The 24376-nt window shown below is 52.9% G+C and overlaps 1 protein-coding gene across 1 annotated transcript in view; it reads right to left on the bottom strand.

Annotated features, from left to right (window-relative positions):
* Window positions 1-24376, bottom strand: part of NOL6 (nucleolar protein 6) — a 127823-nt gene that overhangs the window by 20134 nt on the left and 83313 nt on the right. Inside the window, exons 11-21 of the mRNA XM_029913867.1 lie at window positions 22232-22347; window positions 21499-21676; window positions 20691-20813; window positions 19566-19714; window positions 18759-18834; window positions 15034-15174; window positions 14035-14152; window positions 13650-13804; window positions 7132-7295; window positions 5154-5306; window positions 3464-3561 (exon numbers count right to left, since the gene is read on the bottom strand). Of these exons, the coding sequence (XP_029769727.1) occupies window positions 3464-3561; window positions 5154-5306; window positions 7132-7295; window positions 13650-13804; window positions 14035-14152; window positions 15034-15174; window positions 18759-18834; window positions 19566-19714; window positions 20691-20813; window positions 21499-21676; window positions 22232-22347 (1471 nt within the window). The remainder of the gene's footprint in view (window positions 1-3463; window positions 3562-5153; window positions 5307-7131; window positions 7296-13649; window positions 13805-14034; window positions 14153-15033; window positions 15175-18758; window positions 18835-19565; window positions 19715-20690; window positions 20814-21498; window positions 21677-22231; window positions 22348-24376) is intronic.

Below are 24376 nucleotides of genomic sequence, written 5' to 3'. Positions count from 1 at the left end.
TACCTGTAGCCTTTCCGTCTTGAGTGATTTCACTGCTGTCTCCACTTCTTCACGGAGTATTGGAAAGTCATCCTCCTCTATTGAATCTGGGCTGTCTAGGACACTAGGATCTCCATTTGTCTGGTGGTTGTATAGATCAGAGCAGTAATTTGTCCACCTATTGATGATGTCCTTTTCTTTTGTAAGATTGTTCCCTTCTTTGTCTTGGATTGCGTTAGTTTTGGTCCATCTTTCCTTCGTCAGATCTTTTACAATCTCGTTTGCTCGTTTGCTATTTTTATTATTGATACACTCTTCAATTTTAGAGCACTCTTTTTCAATCCGTATCTCCTTGGCCACCTTCATTCCTTTCTTGATCTTTCTGCCAATCGCTCTGTACTGATCAGCTCCCTCAGTGCTGTTCTTGTCTCTCGAGTTCTCTTCTAATGTTTCACATTTGTAGTATTTCATTTGTGACACAAGGTTTTGTCTTCTTACGGAGTTTCCCAAGAATGTCCATTGCTGCCTCATTCATTACAGCATTGAAATTGTTGGTCATCGTTTCTATGTCTTCCTCTAGAGCAAGCAGCGTAGCAAATTTTCCACTGATCATTGCTTGGAATGACTCTGCAATGCTTCGGTCTCTAAGTCTTTCTGAGTCAAACTTGATTCTGGTGAACTTTGGCCTGACGATTTTCCTTAGCCGCAGCCAAAAGTTTAGCATCACAAGGTCATGATCACTTCCAATATCAGCACTAATACAAGTACTGTAGTGCAATCTCTTAGCATGAAAGTTGAACTTACACATGTAGAATTAAAGTACAAAAAACACCTGCATTCAAAAATAAAACAATGTAAAACTTTAGACACTACAAGTCCCCTCAATCCTACTTCTTGTTCAGCCAATTGCTCAGACAAACAAGTTTGTTTACATTTGCAGGAGACAATGCTGCTGGCTTCTTGTTTACAATATCACCTGAAAGTGAGAACAGGCATTCACATGGCACTGTTGTAGCCGGCATCGCAAGACATTTTATGTGCCAGATGCACTCAAGATTCATATGTCCCTTCACGCTTCCACCACCGTTCCAGAGGAGATGCGTTGATGCTGATAACAGGTTCCGCTCAATAACCATCTGAAGCAGTGCAAACCGACGCATGTTCATTTTCATCATCTGAGTCAGATACCACCACCAGCAGGTTGATTTTCTTTTTGGGTGGTTTGGATTCTGTAGTTTCCACATTGGAGTGTTGCTCTTTTAAGACTTCTGAAAGCATGCTCCACACTTCATCCCTCTCAGATTTTGGAAGGCACTTCAGATTCTTAAACCTTGGGTCGAGTGCTGTAGCTACCTTTAGAAATCTCACATTGGTACCTTCTTTGCATTTTGTCAAATCTGCAGTGAAAGTCTTCATAAAACGAACAACATCTGCTGGGTCATCATCCGAGACTGCTATAACATGAAATATATGGCAGAAGGCAGGTAAACCAGAGTAGGAGACATACAATTCTCCCCCAAGGAGTTCAGTGTCAAATTTAATTCATGCCATTTTTTTTTTTAAACGAGCATCATCAGCATGGAAGCGTGTCCTCTGGAACGGTGGCCGAAGCATGAAGAGACATATGAATCTTTAGCGCATCTGGCACGTAAATATCTTGCAATGCCGGCTACAAAAGTGCCGTGCGAATGCCTGTTCTCACTTTCAAGTGACACTGTAAATGCTGCCCGCTTCTTATTATCTCCCGTAAATGTAAACAAACTTGTTTGTCTTAGCGATTGGCTGAACAAGAAGTAGGACTGAGTGGACTTGTAGGCTCTAAAGTTTTACACTGTTTTGGTTTTGAGTGCAGTTATGTAACAAAAAAAAATAAAAAAATTTGTAAGTTGCACTTTCACCATAAGGCCATTGCACTACAGTACTTGTATAAGGTGAATTGACAAATACTATTTCTTTTGTTTGCCATTTTTACAGTGCAAATACTTGTAATAAAAAATAATGTAAAGTGAGCATTGTCTACTTTGTATTCTGTGTTGTAATTGAAATCAATATATTTGAAAATGTAGAAAATATCCAAAAAATATTTAATAAATGTCAATTGATATTCTATTGTTTGACAATATGATTAAAACTGCGATTAATTTTTTTCATCGCGATTAACTAAAAAAATTGAATCGCGATTAATCAACAGCCCTAAAAATAATACCAACACCTAGCTCCTATATAGCACTTCCCATCCACAGATCTCAAAGGAGGTCAGTATCCTCATCCCCATTTTACAGATGGGAAAACTGAGGCACAGGGAGTGGTGATGACCAGCCCAAAGTCACCCAGCAGGCCAATGGCAAAGCCACGAATTGAATCCAGGTCTCCCAAGTCCCAGTTCAATGTCCTATATTATCATGTCCACACAGCATCCCTGGTAGCGGTGCTAGCAAACATGTCTCACAATGAATAGACTAGAGCGCGGGTATTGCCTGGAGGCAAACTATGTCCAGGAGGAAATGAGGTAAACTCCTTGGAAATCAGAGACAGCTACACCAAGAGATCTAAGCAATAAAACACAAAGAACCTACCTTCCCCCACCCCCGAACACCTGGGGGATTAAGACATTAAAACCTACAAGGAAAAAACAGAACAAGAAACCAGCCCACATCCCAGGCGCTTTGAGTCTCAGATAATCTGCTGCTTGGGTTCCCAGCTAACCACTCCAACGAGGAAGGCATTCCCAGCCAGAGGGAGCTTTGGTGACTGGTCACAGGATACGGAGGCTTTCAGCTTCTGCCTCCAAACTGGCCAAGATCAGCAGCAGCTGAAAACCAGCTTCTCCCAACAGCTGCTGAGTGGCCGCAGTGAAACGAGGGCAAGTGGTCTCGATTTGGTTCCTAGCAAGGTAGCTGCTCTCACCCCCCAAATGGCAACCCAACCAGCCTCTGAATAGGCCGAGTCCCTGGCCTTTCCCCTCTTCCTGAACACATACACAGGGATTGTCCAAAGACCCTTGCAAGAGGGTTTAACTGAAGTAAACAGGACGGTACAAAGGCTTTCATCACATGGCCCAGTCAATGCATCTGTCTCCTGCCACGGAGAGATCTCCCAGTGGAGAAGTCTCCTTGGCAGCCACAGTGCTATTAGAGCCAACAGGGACAGTGATTTTTCTCTAACCTGTCCACAAGGAAGCGATGCCCATCAATCTTATTCCACAGAGCCTGCCCACCAGCCACAACAGACTCAGGCCACTTGGGTCACAGTGAGCCCCACAACTTGTGGTGGAAGGTTCCGTATACCCCATTACCAACCCCGAGCCGCCCAGTCCCCACACAGTGCCACCGATTAGCAGGACCATCTGCAGGGCTCTTGCTGAGAACAAGGCAGGCCAGGATCCGCTGGTGTCACTCATCTCCTCGGGGCCACACCTGAGCGAAGGGCAGCCAGAGGACATGCTGCACGGCGCCGTGGGCTGCGCGGGGCCCCATCGACTCACCTTTGAGGTCGGCGTTCAAGTTAACGATGAGGGGGCTGTTCTTCCAGTCGAAGGCTGTGAGCAAGTGAAGGAAGCGAAGGAAGCCCACCTGAGGGGAGCTGCGGGCAAGACAGAAACCACTGTAACGGGGTGAGAGAGAATGCGCCACCTGCACACAAAGGAGCTCCGAGCCAGGCACTGCAGAGCCCCAGCTAGGGGAACGAGGGAGGAACCTCCTCACGGCCAGGGACCATGGGCATTTTGGCCTCTCTGGCCCATTGAGGAGGGACCGTTCATTGAAGTCAGGTGGGAGCCTCTCCCCCGGTCACATTCCTGCGACTGAAACCAGGGATGGGGCAAAACGTTCTCCTCGGTCCTCTCCATCTCCTGTGTCTGCCTCTTCCACACAGAGGCAGTTTTGTCTAGTGGTTACAGCGGGGGGGGGGGCTGGAGTGAGCCACTCTCTTAGTGGGCAAGTCGCTTCACCTCTGTGCCTGTTTCCCTCCCCATAAAACGGGGGACTATACATGCCAGCACCACAAAGCAATGGACAGGCTTAACTAATGCTTGTGAAGTGCTTTGAGAGCCTCAGACAAAAGACTCCCTAGCAGTGTGTGGCATTATAAACAGCACAACTTATGGGGAGAAATCGGACCCTGCTGGGTCCTGTTGAGTCCACCTGCCCAGGGCCAGTGCAGGATTGGTCTCTATGGTACATTTACTAGTGTTTTGTTCCATCTAGTTTTAAACATGCCAAGTTTCCCCGGCTAACAAGCCAGGCTTCCGCTGCCAGCATGAAGCTCCCAACGTATGTATGGAAGCCATCTCATCAGCATCATGAACCCAGGAGTCCTGACACCCATGCCCGTCTAGAAGCAGGACAGGAACAGCAGATGGGAGTAACTGGGGTTCACGCTGTCCCAGCCTCACATTCAGCTGCAGGAAAGCGAGAGTGTGACCCTAACTGAGGATGGTTAAACCCCAGAGGAATGATTAGTACCAGGGGAACTGCAGATGTTTATTCCAATAGCCCATTGGTGTGACTGCATCTCCAGAGCCTCCCATCCCCGACCTGGGGCACACATCCCCCTTTATCTCACAGCCCTTCTGCAGCCAGGTCCCTGTCTGCTGATACACCCTCACTTCCGAGCTGCAGCAGCCTGGAAGCTGGGCTCTGGGCTTCCATCCCCCCCCCAGCCTTGGCTCCTGTGGTGGCACCAAGCTTGGGGATTCCTCCCCGGGCTTCCCCTCCTGGCAGCTGTAGCTGGGCAGCCCAGGCTCGGGGCTTCTGCCCTCTGCTGCAGCCAGGGGCTGGGGTCTCCACTTCTGTCCCCCCCCCCAGCTCCGCAAACTCAGGACTTCCTCCTCCAGTGGCTCCTGAAATCGCAAAATTGACCAAATTTGAAAACCCTCTGGCCCTGAAGTTGACCAGAATGGACCGTGAATTTGGTAGGTCCCTGCTCATCGCCCACGGTGGCTCAGGGCTTTGGACCAGTCACCCATGCAGCTTCTCAGGACTGAACTGGTCCCCAACTGCACTTCATTAATAAGCCATTAAAATCGCAGTGAGTGTGCTGGGGCAGACTCCCAGCCCCGCCCCACCTCCTCTCCCAGCCCTGCCCTCGGTTCCCTCACCCAAAGCACCCCGAGAAAACAGGAGGGAGTTAATCCAACATAAAAAGCAGTGAGGCCAGGGCTCCCTGGTTCTCACCTCGGCGGGGTGAAAGGTGCTGGGTGCAGGAACAGAGACGCCGCCAGCAGATCCACGCACTCATCCGAGAGGCTGTCACTCAGCAGCTGGGCGCGGACCCAGCGCTTGGCTAGCCGGGAGGTGCCGCTGAAGGCGGGGTGTTGCTGCTGGAGCCTGCAGGGAGAAGGAAGAGAAGCAACAACATCACCTCATTATCCCAGTCACCCAAGCCACCCCAATGGCCTCGGATTGCAGAGCTGTGAACGGATGGATCGTTTGCTGCAAGCACTGGATTTGTTGGGGTTTTGTGGAGAGGGAAGGGGGAATGGGGGAGTCTCATTCACTCCGTAGCCTTGCTGCTACAACTGCTATTACTTTGCTACTGAGCGACTGCCCAGACCCACCGGTCACCATAACTGGAGGGGAAGGTCTCTCAGATCTAGCAGAAAGCTGCCAATCAGTTCCCTACCCACAATGCACTCCTCTCTCCCCCTCCCTCCCACAATGCTTTGCCCGTTCCTTATAGACATAGAGAGCTGGAGGACCAGTTCCCTACTGTGACTCTGAGCCAGAAAGGGTGACGCAACTAGCAGGCTAAATGACCCAAATGCAACCTTTAAAGACATATTAGAAACGTATGTAAATGGTCATTAGGACTATTCCTTATAAATAGCTAACATAGCCATGTCCAATAGACTAGAGCAAACCTACATTGTTAGAGAATTAGAGGTAAATATTAAAAGGTATTCGTATGTGTTTACTTATATCTTATTAGAGATTAACAATGTAACCAGATGGTTCCTGTCTGTTACTATATCAATTGATTCAGAGATTAGAAGGGATTAACACCATTTAGATGGAACTTGGGTGTAATAATACCATTACTATAAACTTCAAAGAGAAATATAGACAAACTATCTATGAACTGCTTAATGGATAATTATCTTATGCTGATGAATGCAACTAAGTACCTGTACGTACATAGGAAATAGAAGGTTTTACCTCAAAGCTGCAATGCTTCACCCAAGGAATACCTGCTGTCAAGAGGCTATTGATAGCCTGCCAGAGATCTATAAAAGAACTCTAGGGCCCTGATCCTGAATCTCAGATCTGCTTAAGCTTGGTCGGGGGAAACTTGAGTCACGAGACAGAAGCCTCCAGCTCCAGTCTGGACTGCCCTGCTATTTCCCATGGAAGAATTTGAACAAACGCTTTATATGGGCTGACTATTCGGACTATCACCTGATGAACTGATTCTGGAAAGACGTTTTTGCAACTCAGCAGCTCACCGTCTCTACTAGGAAACTGACCTAAGAACTTTATTCATATCTGTATGTACAATGATCTTTTAACCACAATACTCACACTCTCTCTCTCTCTTTTAAAATAAATCTTAGTTTAGTTAATAAGAATTGGCTGTAAGCGCGTATTTGGGTAAGATCTGAGATATTCATTGACCTGGTGGGTAATGTGTCCGATCGCTTGGGATTGGTAGGACTTTTTATATGATGAACAAGATTTTTCATAATCCTCATCATATTTGACTTGGCTGTCTGGGTGGGAGCCCAAGGCTGGGTTGCTTTAAGGGAGTTGTGGTTTTGGCTTCTGGGTAGCCAGGAAGGTACACCTCTACCTCAATAGAACGCTGTCCTCGGGAGCCAAAAAATCCTACCGCGTTATAGGTGAAACCGTGTTATATCAAACTTGCTTTGATCCGCTGGAGCACGCAGCCCCACCCCCCGGAGCGCTGCTTTACCGCGTTATATCTGAATTCGTGTTATATTAGTCGTTATATCGGGGTAGAGGTGTATTGTAGAAGCTGTTTTGTTGCTGGCTTGGTGATCCTAATTATAACAACCACTGGTTTAGGGGATCGTCTGTCCCATTCTTTGCAGTTTGCCCTGATTAAGCAATCTCAGTGTGGCCCCTCCAGGCACCAACAGTCACACCTACCCATAATGCACTCCTCTCTCCCTGCAGGGCATACCCTCTTCCTTACCCGTGCAGAGAGCTGGTCAGGTAGGGCAGGTGGAGTGTCTCCAGTTCCAGCTGCTGAGACTCCTCTGTGTCCCGGTACTTCAGCATCCCCTCTGGAGTGACCACCTCCTTCAGGATCTGGGGCTCCCTGTGGTAGGCCACTTGGAGACGGAAAACATAGCCATCCTGAGAGAGAGAGAGAGGGCAGGAGAGTGAGCCACAGCGGGTGGGGGCAGGAGTCCAGAGCAACATACACAGGCTATGCCTTGAACTTGTATCCCCAAGGCAAGGATGCAGAAAAGAAAAGTTACTTATAGTATCTGGAGGTTCTTGGCGATATAGGGGGAGGGATAGCTCAGTGGTTTGAGCATTGGCCTGCTAAACCCAGGGTTGTGAGTTCAGTCCTTGAGGGGGCCACTTGGGGATCTGGGGCAAAATCAGTACTTGGTCCTGCTAGTGAAGGCAGGGGGCTGGACTCGATGACCTTTCAAGGTCCCTTCCAGTTCTAGGAGATGGGATATCTCCATTAATTTCTATTTCTATATGTCATCCCTCTCCGTTATCCACTGTGGGTACACACGTGCTCCATGTGCCTGGAGCTGGAGAATTCTGAAAGCAGCAACTACTGGTCTGCATACGCACCCTGGCTCACCTGGTGCCTCCGACCAAGGAGATAAAAGGCGGGGCGACCACCTCTCCAGTTCCTTCTCCACCACGAATCACAGGGGAAGGAGGGTGGGTAGTGGAACACAGAGAGGGACCACGTATCTTGAAAAACCTCCAGTTATTACAAGGTAAAATAACTTTCTTTCCTTTTTTGAGTGCTGGTCCCTCTGTGTATTCCACTGTGGGTGACGGACAAGCAGGACCACAAAAGGAGGAGAGAGTGAGGTCATGGATAGCAGAGCCGAATCAAGGACCACCATTCCAGAAGATGCACCAAACGGAGGAATCCGCTACGAAGACGTAGCATCTCACAAAGGTGCGAAAGCCGCTCGAGCTACCCGCCTTGCGGCTATCAAGTAAAGGCGCTTACTGAAGCAATGCCACGGCCATTGCTTGCACTCTTGTAAGAGCTCATTCCACCCCATGAGGCGGGGGGAAGACTAGACAGCCGGTGGGCTGTATTTTGCTCTGCTGAGATCCATTTGGAGATTCTTTAAGAGGAGGTAGCCTGACCCTTCCCACTATGCTGACAAACAGTCTAGGAGAGTTTCTGATTGGTTTTGTTCTCTGCGGGTAAAAGGCTCAGGCTCGCTGAACATCGAGGGATTGGAGCCTCCTTTCTTCTGAGGGCGTGAGAGGTTTTGGGAAGAACACAAGTAAGCGAACTGACTGATTCGGGTGAAACGCAAACTGCTTTGGGGGTGAATTCAGGGTGTAAATGTAATGAAACCTTGTCCTTATGGAATACAGTGCCCCAAGCTCACCAACCCTCCTGGCTGAGGTGATGGCAACCAGGAATGCAACCTTCATGGATAGGAGAGACAAGGCGCAAGAAGCTAATGGTTCCTGACTGAGAGATGAACAGGTCCCTGGTGGTGTTCCCACACAGAGTCAAAATATTGTTCACCACAGAGTCGTGTAGCTCCCACTCACCATCAACGGCACAATGTCTGCTGAGAGAATCCGCTGGCACATTCTGGTTTCCTGGGAGGCAGACTGCCAACGCACCTGCTCCACAGACTGACCGCTTCTGTGCGCAGGGGAATGGATCTCGCTCCTCCCCACTGGTTGATATATAAAGGACTGTTGTGATGTTGTCCATCACCACAATGGCACAGTGACCTTGAATGAGCGGGAGAAAAGCTTCGCAAGCCCTTCGAACGGCCCGCAACTCCAGAACATTGATGTGCACCCTGGACTCTCTAGATGTCCAGGTGCCCAATGTCACAACCCAATGGCCCCCTCCCCCTAGGGAGTCCCCTGGGAAGGTAGATCAGCACTGTATATTGCTAACGCTGTTGCAAGCATCGCAAAGCATTTTGGGGAGGGTTAAAGGTGTGTGAATGGAGAGTGGACGATTCCTTTGCAAGTTTACGAGAGGCCGAGAGAGGGGGGGGAAGAAAGCAGAGAACGGGTTAACTCAACGCTGCAACTAGCAAGCTCAGTCCGAAGATAAGAAGCTGACTCCAGCCCAAGGCCAGCTGCTACCTGCCAAGACAGAAAGGGAGAAGTCCAACCGTGAGAAAGGAAAGTTGTTGAACAAAATGGCAGGGGCCGAGAAAAGGAGCAAGACGGCGAAGGCCAGCCAGGAACAAACAGAACTGTCTCATGGCCCTGAAACCGGTGTGTTTTGGGGGAAGTTGAAGAGACCACAGAAAGCCGGTTTGGACTGGCACAAAGAGCACCAGGAGCAGAGTTCCCTGAATGAAAACCCCCCCAAGGAGCCCAGGACTTAAAACCCTCCTGAGAGCTGAAGCAACTCGGAAAGCACAGCGGATCCTTGGACAGCCTGGGCCCAGGACAGCACTTCCCGTCCACCTCCCCCCCTCCACCTCCCTTCTTCTGACGTTACACCCAGACTTGGCCAGTCTAGGTCGTGCGTGTGTGAATATGAAAGTGGGTTAGGGACTGGGGCATTAACGCTTTCTTTCTTCCCATGAGAGACATGGGAGCATTCCCAGCACACTCTGCTGTGATTTTATTATTTTAATCAGTAAAGCTTTAACATTTAGACACTTGGTGTGCCTCGTCATCTCCTCCCCAAAAAGATCCTGTGGCCCCAGCCTGATCAACTGTGGCCCAGGCAGACTGGTAACGAAAATCTGTCACACCAGCGCTAGACAGTTGTCCTTCTGGGCTCCCCAACCCAACAGGGGTGTGTTGGTAATCATCCTTCTGTCCAGAGTGGAGGCGAAGAAGAGAACATCAACACATACCCGGCGGGGATTCTTCCACCATGACAGGGATGGTATCACTTGGACAGGAACAGTCACTCTGGTGTTCACGGACTGCCGGTTTGGCGAGTTCACTGTTTGAAGCCACATTTGTAGGCAACAGAGATAGCATCTTGAAAATGGCATGACATAATCGCATGAAGCCATATGACCTAGGAGAGAGAAAAATCTTGACAGGTACTCGGGGGCTGCTTATGGCCTGATCAAGAAGATTGGTCATAGCCTGAAACCTATCCCTCGGCAGGAAAGCCCTTGCTGTGACTGAATTTAAGGATGCCCCAATGAAGTTTAAAGTCCGCATGGGGTGAGGACAGATTTTTTTTGGCATTTACGCTGACCCCCAAAGAGGAAAAGAGTTGCAGGATTGTCGAATGGATGCGAAAACCTCTTGGCATGACCTGGTGACAAGGAGCCAACCATCGAGGTAGAGGAAAACAGTGACACCATGGTGTCTGATACTGTCTGCTACTATAGAGAACACCTCGGTAAAAACCCTGGGGGTGGTAGCAATGCCGAAAGGGAATACTCTGTACTGAAAGTGGTCAGAGCCCACCACGAGTCTGAGAAAGCGTCTGTGAGTGGGGTTGATGTCCATGTGAAAATAGGCATCCTTCATGTCAAGGGCAGTAAACCACATGTCCTTTCCAAGGATGGAATTACAGATGACACTGTGACCGTGCAAAACTTGAGTTTGACACTAAAGTGGTTGAGACGGCAGGTCGAGAATGGGTCTCCAACTGCCTAGGAAATACATCGAGCAAAAACCCCTCCCTTGGTACTGAAGAACTCACTCTATCGCTCCGCACTGTAAGAGGGACTCCACTTCTCATTTGAGAACATTCTCGCACGGGTGGAGGTGGGAAGGGGGCTTTGGAGGGGGTAGGGACGTACACTCCATCATATAGCCAGAATGGATGACATTCGCACGCACTTGTCCATTGTTATTGCACTCCAGGTATTGAAAAAAAGAGCTAGACAACGACCTCCAAAAGCGTGCATAGGGGTCAGGAAGCGTAGGACTTAAGTAGTTTGCAGCCCCCATCAAAAAACAGCGCGTAGCCAAGGGCTTGGATTGGGATGAGGAACCTGCGGCCAAGCAGGGCTTTTGAACCCGCTTCTTACGGGTTGGGTCAAAAGGTCGCTGGTGATAAAACTGTTGAACCATTGGTCTAGGCTTGTATGGTTGCCAGTGGAATTCTCTCTTTGGGGCAGGTATATATACTTCCAGGGAGTGGAGTGCGGCCCTGGAGTCCTTTAAAGTGTGTATGGACTCATGCGTCTCCTGATTAAACAGATGAGTCTCAAACAGTACATCCTCTACAGTGTTCTAGACCTCCCTGGGAAACCCCAAAGCATGGAGCCATGACTCCCTGATCATTCCCCTGGGAGATGTATCAGCTGCATCTACCACTGATTGGAGAGCAGTCCTGGCAACAAATTTGCCTTCTTCTATGAGGGCCTGCCAACTAGCTCTGTCCTGCTGCGGAAGCCTGTCAGCAAAGTCCACGATTTTTGAGTAGTTCAGGAAGTTGTACTTAGCCATTAGCGCTTGGTAGTCGGCTGTTCTGAACTGGAGGCTAGAAGAAGAAAAGACCTTCCTTCCCAATAAGTTAAGACGCTTGCCCTCCGTATCAGTCAGGGGAGATCGTAGGTGTTGTTCCCTGGATCTCTCCTGGACCACTAAAGAGAGTTAGGGGCAGGATGAGAGAACAGAAATCCCGCCGCTTTGGCTGGAACATAGTACCATTTCTCTGTCCTCTTGCCAGACTGCTCTAGCTGGCTCCAGCTAACAGGGAATGCTATCCGACTGGAGCCAGAGGACTAGAGGACAGCCAGGAACTTGAGGTTCAGGATCCTCAATACCTTAAGAGGAATCTGCAGCTCCCCTGCAATTCTGCGAAGAAGCTCTTGGAAGTGCTGATAGTCATCAAATGGGGGTTGGAAACACTGGAGTCACCACCTCATCTGGAGATGGAGACATTGACAGCCATCTCATCAGTTCCCATGGAGCCACCAGATCAGGCGCATACTCCTCAGCTGGGCCGGGGGCAGTTCTGGTTGCCCTCTCAAACGGGAGGGAAGAGGAGACTCCCTAGCGGACCAGACTGGCTCTGCAGAATGGTACTGGTTCCATATCCATCCAATAGGATGGATCGAATGAGGGTTGCAGAGGTTCCCATGGCATGGGGTACCAACAGTTCCAAGCAGGTGATGAAGTGGAGGTTTGGTCCCGAACTGGTCCAGGCCTTGTGACCAGGAAGGTGCGTCTTGGAGGAGGGACTGACGGTTCATTGGGCGGTTCAGAATCTCCTGATGAGAAGAAAGCTGATTCTGGGTCCAACAGCGGTACCAACAGCACCACAAGAGGGAAGTCATAGCCCGAAGATGGAATGGGAGACCGACTCCTCCCAAAGGTCAAGTCTCCTGGGGGAGTCGTAACCTCTCTCGAGAGGGAGGGACCCAAAGGAGGGGAGACTCGGCCTGGGAGAAAGAATTTGTTCTCTGGAGGAGGGTAGGTCTTGGCTCTTCCTGTAGCAAGAGGGCTCCCATCTGCCCGAACCACCGGAGTCGCAGTAGAGACCGTCTGTGCCACTGCCATGGAAGACAAGGATGGTACCGCAGGTAACCGATGCTCTCAGGGATCTGTCTTCCGTTGGTGGCTTGTGTTTGCAAGGTACCAGTGCTGCCGGATCGCCATCTGGTGCCAGATGGGAGCCCTGGACTTGTGAGCTTTCTTGTCATGCTGCTGAGACTTAGGACGTACTACATTTTCTTGGGCTGGGCTTAGACACTTGCTCAATTTAGCCAGGGCTGAATCAGACTGCCTTCTTCAAAGTGGATTTGGAGGAAGACTTAGTCTAATGCTTATGAGAATGCTCCCTGCTCTCCTGAGAAGACCCCAACAAGAGATCTTCAGGGGTAGAGTCCTTCGCTCCTGATTCAGAACTCATGGCAGAAGGCACCCCTTGCTGAGTCAGGTCTATGTATGGGGGGCTGCCCCAGCCTGGGTCTGATCAGCCCAGAGTCCTGTGTATAGCCCACTACCAGAAACAGGGAATGGGGGTGGGGTGAGTGGAAGGAGAGCTCCCCAAGCCTGGAGAGAGACTAACTAAAAAACACTAAAAATGATCAGATAAAACTTTAAAACTCAAACCTCTAAAAGCTACTTACAGCTATCTCACTCTGTGCTCACCGATAAAGGAATAAAGCTGAAGCTTCAGACACTGGACGTTATGACCAGGACCATGCGGCAACGAGAAGGAACTAGGGAGGCAGTCGGTCCACCCCGCCCTTTATCTCCTTGGTCAGAGGCACAAGGTGAGTCAGGGCACGTGTGCGAACCAACAGACGCTGCTTTCAACGTTCTTCAGCTCCGGGCACACGCGTACCCACAGTGGAACACACACAGCGACCAGCCTTCCAAGAAAAGGAGCTGCATGCCAGCCTCATGCCTGGTGGTGCCTGCGACCCGCCAGCCAGAATCCCAGCTCTGTGCCTGGCAATGTCAGCCGCTGTACACACCCCACAGCCCCTTTGGCTCCCTCACAGGAAGCCAGGCACAAAAGATCCTTGACTCCTGAGACCAGCCCATCAGAGAAGGATCCCTGCCTGCCCCCGCCCCAGATTCCCTTGTCTGTACCTTGTACACGTCTGTGTGAGTGGCTGCAGGCCGGCAGAGGAGTTGGTGCTGCTGGTTGAGGAGCTCGGCCAGGCGGAGGTGGAAAGCGGCTTTGACACGTTTGATGGCTTCTTTGTCCTGCGGCCACTGGCCACTCCCTTCCATGTGGCACACGACTGAGGGGTTAAAGCACCAACAGGAACATGGTGAGCCCGGGGCAGCAGTGAAAGACCAGGTCACAGTGCAGAGGGCTGGGCGGCCTAGTGGCTAGAGCAAGGCACTAGGAGCCAGGACTCCTGGGTTTGGTTCCCAGCTCCAGCACAGATGCAGGACTTCGCACGTAACCTTGGGCAAGTTATTCCCCTCAACTCCCCCGTGCCTCAGTTTCCCCTCCTTGCTATCCTACCTTTCATTGGGGCTATATACGCCGGGCAGGGCTTCTGAGCCAATGGAAGCAGCGACTCCTTATCCTTGATCCTCACGTGGTACGAATAATCCGGTTTCATGGGGGTTGGAGGGAAGACCTAGGACACAGCCAGACTGGAGTTTAATGGGGTGATATTGGAGAAAGCGGGGTGCATCCAGCGAGGCGGCACGTCCCTCCCAAACACGGTGCCATACTCGTGCCGACCATCGCAGCCAGCAAGAGCATGGCCACGCAAGCAGCCGTGTGCATGACACCAGCACCACACCAGTCAAGCCTCGTGCTCCAGGGCACAGGTGGGTCATCGGCTGGGGAAGCTGCACAGGAGACAGGACAGCAGAGGAGAAAAGCCACTGGGTCTGTTCCTCTGTGGCAGCTCCTAGGATGCTTGTGAGCGAGCGTACGTACAGCGCCCAACACAGTGGAGCCTTCTCCCTGACCGGGGCCTAGGAGAATTACTGCAGTACAAATAACAGAACCAGGAGGAGACAATTCCCTATCACGGTACAGTCAGGGCACCATTCCCAGAGCTCCCAAGGTGCTGGATCGCCCACCCCTGCGGTGCCACCATCCAAACTCCAGCCACCCAGGGCTGGCTTAGGGCCTAGTGCTCCCTATGGCCACATGCAAGACCTAGGTTGGCCTCCTGAACCAGCTCTTCCGCTCCCTGGGGCAGGGACTGGGGAGTGCTGTGAAGGCCGGGGGCTCAGGCCCTGGAGGGGAGAAGGGGACCAAGCGCTGCTCCCTAGAAAGGCTGGCTCCTCTGCCCAGGCTGGGTCTGAAGCGACAGCCGCAGCCTCAAGCCCCTTCCAGTACCTCACAGCAGCCATTCCCTGCCCCCAGCCTTCCACTACCAGCTCCTGTCTCCATCACACGTAGCTCCTCACCAGGGGTAGGATGTTACCCAGCCCCCCCATGCTGAGCCTGCTGGGGGGTGAAGGGGGCACAGTCATTCCCATCGCCCCCCAACGTTAGACTCACGTCCGTGTATCTGAGGGCCGGGTGGGTCCCCTGCACGGCCGTCACGGTCAGCGGCAGCCCCTCCAGGTTCCAGAGCTTGCGGCTCAAGTCGTCACAGGAGCGGACGATGCTGACCATGGCCTCCTCCCCGGTCCCTGCAGGCTGAAAACACCCCAGGCGGTCAGATGGCGGTGCTCAGTCCCCGGCCACCCCTTTGTAAGTGCAGGTGCAACTGAACCAACCAGGGACCCCTGCCCTCCACCAGGCTGGCATCCTCAACCACAGCAGCAGGGAGCGGCAACCCTCCTGCTGCTTCTCCCACTGCGCAGCTCTGCCAACTGACCCGTTCCCCCACCAACTTCTCTGCATCCTGCCAAGCGCAATCACCAGGCCAACACCACCAGGGACAGCGGGAGCAGTCTGCATACCGGCAGCTGCTCTCTGCCACCACAGGGAGGGAAAGGAGTACAAGGAGCCAAGCGCAGCGCTGCTGTGGGCTGTTCAACAGTTGCCATGTCCCACCCCAGAAGTGGCTTTTTTCAGTGGTAGGGGAAGAGATCCCTATAAAAGGCACTAAAGGAAGCACAAAGAATTATACTGTACACACTAAGGGAGAAGCTGAGGAAGTAGTAAGGCGCACACACACACACACACACACACACACACACACACACACACACGAAGAGCCAGTAGAGAACAAATTAGAAATGTCCAGGGCAATGCAACATAGGTGCAAATAAGGGAAAAGCTACCAGGGAGAGGCACTGTATCATGGAGAAGGGAGGCACCAGTCCCTCCCGCTGCACATTTCAGCTGTTGCATTCCATTCCGGGTACCACACCACTAGAGACAGTCACTAAGGGGGCGCTGCTCAGGGATGAGCAACATCCGATGAGGGGGCTGACAGGTGGGACGGACAAGAGCCCAGCCTGTACAGCTTGGCAAAGCAACGACTAAGGAGACAGGCATCTGCAGAATGTAACACCGAGGAGGGAGAGGAAATGTCGAGGGTGCCTAGATAGCCCAGTGATGGGCACATAGACAGCATAGAGGAGAGAGGGATTTCCATCCATCACCCTCAGGAGAGGGCCTGGACCAAACAAAAGAACAGGAACAGAGACAGATTTCAAGGACGCAGAGGGACCGTACAGCTATAGGATGCCTGATTTTTATGGGAAAGCAGCAGTGCCCTCTGCAGGACCAGTTGGTAATTGCCGATTGAAGTCTTTAAAAGGCTGCCCCAACAAAGGGGAGCAGGACGGTTTGTTCACCCTCTCTCCGCTGTCTCCCTCTCATTGCCCAATGTTCCCAAAGTCCCCTGGCCTGGCTAGCAGGGGACATGCAAATAGGCAATACAGAGCCATAGCCTCGGAGGGTCTCTACACTGTAACAAAACGCTTGCGGCACCAAATCTCGGAGCCCGGGTTAGATGGCACTGGGCTAGCGAGCTACAGAGCTAAAAATTGCCGTGTAGACTTTGGGGCTCAGGCTGGAGCCCAGGCTCTGAGACCCACCCCCTTCGCAGTCCAAGCCCATACGTCTAAATGGCAATTTTTAGCTCTGTAGGCAGAGCCCGAGTCAGCTGACCCAGGCCAGCCACGGCTGTGCTGAGGGGCTCTTATCCCAGTGTAGATGTACCCAGGCAGTGCAACAGGCTTGAAGGCCACGCTAAACGGGAATCGCTGGCCTGGGTTAAGCAGCAGGTCAGAGCAGATGATTATAACTGTACCTTCTGGCCTTACTGGCTAGGAAACCCTGCCCTCAAGACCCTCCCCCACCCTGCCCTTGCTCCCAGGCCCCATTTTGGATTCCTTCCTGCTCAGCTCCCAGAAGCAGCACTCGTAGATGAAAGTTACTGGACCGCCTGTGCACAACCCTCGCAGCTCCTCAAATCCAGGCCCCAGCGTGCGAGAGCTATTCTCTATCCTGGCACTAGCCTGCCATCCCAACTGCTCCCTGCCAGAGACGGGGGACATAAAGATCAGGCCACAGAACAGGTCTGGAGGCTTGGCTCAGGGTGTGGATTGGGTTTCTCTCCACCGCTGATCCAAGTTGTCTTTGGACGAGACAGAGGAATACGCTGCCCAGTTTATCGGGTGACAAAACTGACCCGCTTTACGGTGGTTTCCCATCCCAAGTGGGACGCTGTAAAAGCCTCCTTCCCGCACAGGACACAGCTTAGGTCGGAGGTAACATTAGCAGCGCTCAGAGAGCCGCCCCCAAGGAGGATGGAAAGGGCAACACGGATCCCTCAGCGCTACGGCTCCTTACGCTGAAAAGCGCCAAAGCCACCTGGAGACGTTTTCTCTCAGAAGACTGTGGGCCATGGGCAGCATCTAAGGGAAGCCACAGAACGAGCCACAGCAGGACCTGGGCAGCATTATGAGCTCATGGGCAAGGAGTAAGCCTAAGATTTTGTCCTGGTTATTTTTAGTAAAAGTCAGGGACAGGTCACGGGCAATAAACAAAAATTCACGGAAGCCCGTGACCTGTCCCTGACTTTTACTAAAAATAACCAGGACAAAATGGAGCCCCGGGGGCCTCTGGCACCCATGGCGACAGTGAGGTGTGGGGGCCTCCGCCGGCTGACAGCTCCAGCTCCACCACCCCGGGGCTGAAGCAGAAAATGTCATGGAGGTCTCTGGAAATCACAGAATCTGTCATCTCCGTGACATAATCTTAGCCTTAGCGATAAAACAAACAGCTCCGTGCAAATCTGTTTTGGATTATGGAAGTTAGAGATGGGTCCCATCAAATCCATCCCCCAGAGTCATGGCAGGACCGCTTCCGACGGTGCTTTTATAGCTTTTAAGGCAAGCAGTAGGGCTGAGTGAAAGTTTTCCATCTAAACTGTTTTTCAACAGAAAATTTGATTTTTGATTAAAAGATGTTTTTTCCACAAAAAGCGTCTGCTTTCTGTGGAAAATTTCCAATTCTGATAACAAAAATCAAACACCCCAAAATCAAGTTATTCTGTCTAAAACGTGAAATATTTCTATTTAGATATCCTGCATCAAGAGAGTTTGGTGCCTCATGGGAGTTGTAGTTTGGTTTCCTCATGTGCCCGTTCTCCTCTAGGGGCTGGGCTCCGCAGCTGGGCTACATCTCCCAAGGACTCCCATGATGAGGAGAGATAGGGAGACTGGGAGGTGCACAAGGAGCAGGGACATGGTGAGATTACATAGCTCCTTAAAGATGAAGATGAGGCACTTGGCTTGGATGGGGGCACAGACAGGGAGCCAGCAGGAGGTTGGAGGATGGGAGAGAGGGGACTGAACAGCTGGAGAGGACGTTAGCAGCAGAATCCTGGAGAGCGTGGAGGGGAAGGTAAGGAGGTTACAGGAACCAGAGCAAGGAAAGCTAATCGCAGACCTGGAGAGAACAGAGGAAAGGGGAAGAGGTGACAGGGAGCCCCACGGCTGGAAGAGCAGGAAGGTTCTGGGTCAGGATCGAGGGCGACAGGAGGCGGTGTTTGCGTGGGGAGCCTCAGGGCTGGAATAGCAGAGGAACTGCAGGACAGGATTATGAGACAGCCACAGAGCCAGTGAATTTGCTGCACCGGCTCAGGGCCTCACTGAGCGTTCAGACAGGTACATTTCCTGTCCTTTTGTTAACCTCAGTACCTCACAAGTAGCAAGCCAGGAGTCCCTAAGCCCCAGAGCTACACCCCTCACACCCTGCCTCCTTCCACAAACCCCAGAGAGAAACCTCCTGCGCCAACCCTGGGATTTTAGACAAGACCTCACCTCTCGCCCAGCTCTGATCACAGACTCCAGCACGGCTCCTGAGTAGCAGATGGAGGATTCAGGAATATCTGCATGGCTACAAAGACAAACCAAAGCAAGAGGAGCTGGGTTCAGAACTGCTGGAAGAGCTCAGAGAATGACAGGCTTGCTGGGTTCACAGCCAAAGCTCCCAACCTGCCAGTGGCGCCGCAGCTGCTGTTCTCGGATCTCTGCGGGGCAGGGCTGGAAGGGACCAATAGAGCCAAGGGAAGCTTTTAGTTCAGGGTGAGGGTCTCGTTTTTGGACACTAGGCCTAAACTGCCAATTGCAGATGTTCAGAGCACTGGGTGGATGAACACCCTGCACGGATACAGCACCTGCCATCTTAAGGTCTCAGAGAACTTTACAAGGGGGTAAAATCCCCCTTTTAGAAATAAGGAAACTGAGGCACCAAAGGATGAGGCGACTTGCCCCCCACCCCCCAAGGTCACACAGAGCCAGTGGCAGAGCTAGGAATAGAATCCAGGAGTCCCTCCTCCCATCAGCCCAGGCTGTATCGACGGGGTAACAGCGGCTAATTGCCGGCATCCTCCTCAAGGCTCAAACCTCACCCAGTTACCCCTGTCCTGAGCCCAGTGACTTGTGTCTGAGAACAGCGTAAGTCTTGATGTGACACGGGGTGACCCCCATCCGCACCAGAGCTGGGACAGCCACGCAGAGCGAACCCAGTTCCAGCCAGCGGCTAACCCACCAGCTGACCCTCCCGCTCCACAGCGTCCCTGACCAGGCAGCGCGGCGGTCACTCCGGAGCCACCGTACCCTACTCACAGCCACAGCAGGTGCTTGACAATCTGCTCAGGGATGAGGCGCTTCTGGCACATGGTTTCTGCGCCCCACACCACAGCCTCGCAGATAGCGCCGTCCTGGAACCGCCTCAGCTCGGACTTCTCCCCCCAGAACTTCCGGAACTCGGCCGCCTGCGGAGAGAAGGGTCAGAGCACCGCTTAGGGGAGCAGGCCGCGGTTCGAATGCAGCCCATAGCAATTGTAACCATCAGCTGGGGGTGGAGGAGGAGATGCTCAGATTGTGCCCTGGGGCACAGCAGCCACTAAAATGGACTGAGCAGAGTCGGGTGCACAGGGGGCTTGGTAGGCAGAAAGAGCCTGCCAGGGAGTGACCACAGCCCCCAGCTCTATTCCAGTGATGCTCCAGGCCCCCGTATGCCCAGGAACTGGCTAAAGCTGATGCAGCAGAGACCCCCCAGCCCGTGGAACTGCTCGAAGGCCTGAGGATTTTCCCTGTTATGTCAGAGTTGGGTCCGATCCTGATCCGCCCGGGGGTGGAGGAAGAGATCGGGTGCAGGGTCTCAGTTCAGCTCCATCGCTCCTCTTCCGGACTCATCCCTTTGAGCGCGTGGCCCCCCCTCTTTGCAACCCTCCCCTGGCGTCCCCTCCTCCAGCACTGCATCTTGCTCCCCGCGCCTTAGCTCCGCCTCTCCTATCGCCACCCACAAACCGATAGCGAGGGCTCAGCTCCCCTCTCTGCTTTGCCATTGCTGCCAGTCGCGGTGTCCAATTTCCCTTCCGGCACCATGGTGCTTCCTCCTGGCCTGCCCCTACACCGAGACGGTGCTCCCTGTAAACACCCGCAAAGCCGCCACGCCGTCCTCCTTCCACCCCCCTTTAACTCGCCCCTGCTGCCATGCCGACAACGCTCGGCAGCCCGCGTGCTGGGGCCATTGCTTAGCGCGAGGATCGTCTGCCATCACCTGCTCCCCCACCCGCATCTCCCTGCTGTCTCTGGTACTTGCATCGTAAGCTGCTTGTGCCAGGGAACCGGCTTTGTTAGCTCTTTGTACAGAACCTAGCATGACAGGATCCTGAGCGAGGCTACCAGGGGCTCCTGCAATGTGAGCGCCACCCCAACCCCGGGTAGGAGCAGCCTCGTCCTCACCTCTGGTCGATCTGCCTCTGGTCCCTTCTCCAAAATGCTAGCGGCAAACTCAGGGGTGAGCAAGAGCCCGAACGACAGGTGTCCAGCGTCCTTGTGCTTCGGGGGCTCTGCACTGATAGGCCACTGGGGAGAAGCAGGGAATGCAGCGTGAACGGAGACACCTTTGCTAGAGCAGCATCTGCTCGGGCACCACTGCCCCTCTGCTGGGTAGATCCACCCCACCGTCCTGCTCCCCAGAACCCCTGCTCTCTGGAGCCAGGCAGAAGGGGTGGCTATGTATTCAAAAGCTCTCCCCCATGCAAGAGCCCTACCCCGGCCCCCACCAGCCTCTGCTGTAGCGCTGCCGGGCAGGGGCCTGGTTATCCAGATCAGCTACAGCCCAGCAATGCAAGTTCTCTCACTACCACCATCACCAATGGGTCTCAATCCCTGTCTGGGAGGGACCCCACCGAAAGAGGGGAAAGGAGGGGATGCAATCCCCATGGCCTCTCTGCTGAGAGCACCAAGCCAGGACAGCAGGGAACTGGACGGAGCTCCACCCGTCTCGGTCAGCAAACAGCTACAACTTTTGACAAGTTTGGTTCAACTTTTGACCCTGGACAGGAGTTGAACCAGCAGTCTGGAAGATAACCAGACCCCTCTGGGAGGGGCACAGGGCAAGGACTCTCCCTTCCCACCTTTCCCCGGGCAGCACAGCAATGGAAGGAGACAGGAGGCCCGAGGAGAAGGGGCACCCCAGGAGGGGGATATTAGAGAAGCAGCTGCTGCGTTACACAGGAGGCTCTGTGAAGGGGGAGGGGGAGGTTACCTGCGGTGCCTGGGGCAGGGAGTGCGTCAGCAGCAGCACCCTCTCGGCCAGCCCTCGCGCCAGCAGGGAGGTGACGAAGGGCAGGGCTGCAGCTACGTAGTTCCCGCCTCGATCCATCAGCTCATTCAGCAGCTGCATCTTCTTGCAGGCTCCCTGCAGCTTGGAGACGTGCTTCAGGCTGCGGCGAGGGAGGAGAGAGACTCAGTCACCTTGGGAAATGCCCCTGGGCTTCCCCCTGCCAAGCCACTTCAAGGCAGCGGTGCCGGCAGGATGCTCCCAAGGTAGGAGGGATGCTGGGAGGGGGGCACGGGCCAGGAACTGGGCTACACTCACGGGATCGAGTGCACACAGCATCATCCAGCTGGCAAGGTAAAGTCTGAGACAGCGTGGACCAGCTAAGCTGGGATTCCCAGCTCTCCCCCAGTGTGTACTGGGAGTTCCCACCCTCGTGGCTCAGAGGAGATCAGACCCTGAAATGGCCACCTAGGCCAGCCAAACCAAACAGCTGGGATGTGTGCATAGCACACCCTATCTGAGGCGGGGGAGCAGGGGGCTGCCACCCTGATCTGCAGGGGGAGTAGGAGGCAGCTGGGAGGGTGGATGATGACCACAGAGTTACCCGGGCCGCATCTGCGCTGCGCTTTTGCCAGGATCCCGCGCTGAGCCTGGGACAGACAGCTGCTCTCGGACCGATCCCCCCACATCGTCCCCAAGCCACGGTGACCAGACTCACTGGAAGACATGGTCGAAAGTTCTGATCAGGGGCTTGGGGGTCATGAGCAGCAGCTGGAATCCGTCCACTGTTCTGTCGTCCAGAACTTCCATCGAGCGCTTGGCTTCGAACTGGACCTGAGGGAGGGGCAGTCGTGAACTGAGGGTAGGGGAGAGTTCATTCCACTGGCAGGCTGAGCATAGCTCCTTCAGCGCCTGAGAGCACCCTGGCTCCCCGGTTATCTACAGCCCAGCTGCAACCCACACCCCGATCTGGGGGTGGAGCCCACAGGGAGTCCTGGCTCTGAGCCCAGCCAATCCTCGGCCCCAGATCTCACTGTTGGGCAGGAGGCACCCTAAATAAAATGACCCCAGGTTGGAGCCAATTCAGCTTAGTAAGAAGAAGGCACAAGGCTCCAGTGCTGAGCTCGCAGATCCACCTCTAAAGCATCAGACTCAGTTCCGGGGCTAGAGCCAGGAACAGCCGTGCCTGGGGAGCAGAACCTGGATCCCTCATCCCGTCCAGCGGGGTCTCTGCGTGGCCAGCTCAAAGCAGCAGTTCCCCCTCCCCAGTGGCTGGCTATTTTGGGCCCCCGACATTAACCTCCCATCGCCCTGGAGGGTAGCAGTATGTTCTGTGCCTCGAGGAGTTCAGGGCTGTTAATCTAGAGACGTTCACCAGCCCTGTATACACTTTAAAAACCTACCGAGAGAATTTTAAATAACGGCCCTTTGCCCTAGGAACCCAAAGCAGCTTACACAAAACACTAGCAACAGAAAGGGATCAATTCACCCACACCACGGAAATGCAGCCACCTCTGAGGTGGAGCAAAGCAGCTGTTTAACTGGACTACAGCAACGCAATATACCTGGGCACGAAACCTTCAGCACTTCGGTAAATCCAACTTGCATAAAATGCTACCAGATGTCACCTCAGCAACACATGCTAGGGTGAGCACATCACCCCCATCCTCTGCTCGCTACGCTGGCTTCCCCTAGAATTGCTAATCAAGTTTAAGGTCTCGGTCCTTGTCATACAGTGCTCCATGGCCTGGACCCAGGGTACCTAAAAGACCATTTACAGCTCCAGGACGGAGACCGTGGCTGACAACTTCGCTCCTCCAGCACAATGGAACTCTCACCAATAAGGGTAAAGCTCGTCTGTGCTGGAGACGGAACCGTCTCTCGGGATGATCAGAGACTGCAGAATTAACTGCCCCAGGAGCTAAGGACTATCACAAACCTCACCACTTTCCACTCCAAATGCAAGGAGCAAGTCTTTGATCTGCATTCTCCAACGTGAACGTAAGAATGGCCATAGTGGGTCAGACCAATGGTTCATCTAGCCCAGGATCCGGTCTTCCGACAGTGGCCAATGTCAGATGCAATGAACAGAACAGGGCTATTTTGAGGGATCCATTCCCTGTCGTACAGTCCCAGCTTCTGGCATTTGGAGGTTTAGGGACACGCGGAGCATGGGGTTGCATCCCTGACCATCTTGACTAATGGCCACTGACGGGCCTATCCTCCCTGAACTTGTACAGTTCTTTTTTTAAATCTAGTTTTGCTTTTGGCCTTCACAACATCCCCTGGTAACGAGTTCCACAGGGTGACGGCGTTGGGTGAAGAAATACTTCCTTGTGTTGGTTTTAAACCTGCTGCCTGTTAATTTCATTGGGTGACCCCTGGTTCTTGTATTAGCATGAAGCGGTAAGTAACACTGCTCTAGTCATTATCTCCACACCATTCATGATTTTTCATCTACGTGCCTCTCTGTCTCCCTTAGCCACTCCAGTTCAGCCAGTCTGGCCTCAGGCATAGGTGCTGGAACTAGGGATGCAGCCGCACCTCCTGGCTTGAAGTGGTTTCCATTACATGGCGGGTTTACAGTCTGATTCAATGACTCTCAGCACCCCCACTATACACATTGTTCCAGCGCCCCGGCCTCAAGAGACAGTCCCGTGTCTCTGAGGGCCATGAGCAGCTTGCAGTGTATGCACATGCAAGCAGGTAACTGTACTTGCCGCATGCGGGTGCAATGGACTGGACTTCTGCCTACATTATTGTCACAGGCTGCTAGGCTCAGCGTACAGCCCACACTATCATTTTTAATCAAGCGCGCACACACACACACACACACACACACACACACACACACACACACACA

Source organism: Terrapene carolina, unplaced genomic scaffold (genome assembly GCF_002925995.2).
Source record: "Terrapene carolina triunguis isolate 2854851 unplaced genomic scaffold, T_m_triunguis-2.0 Scaffold998, whole genome shotgun sequence".
Classification (NCBI taxonomy): Eukaryota; Metazoa; Chordata; order Testudines; family Emydidae; genus Terrapene; species Terrapene triunguis.
This window is presented reverse-complemented; position numbering and strand designations above follow the sequence as displayed.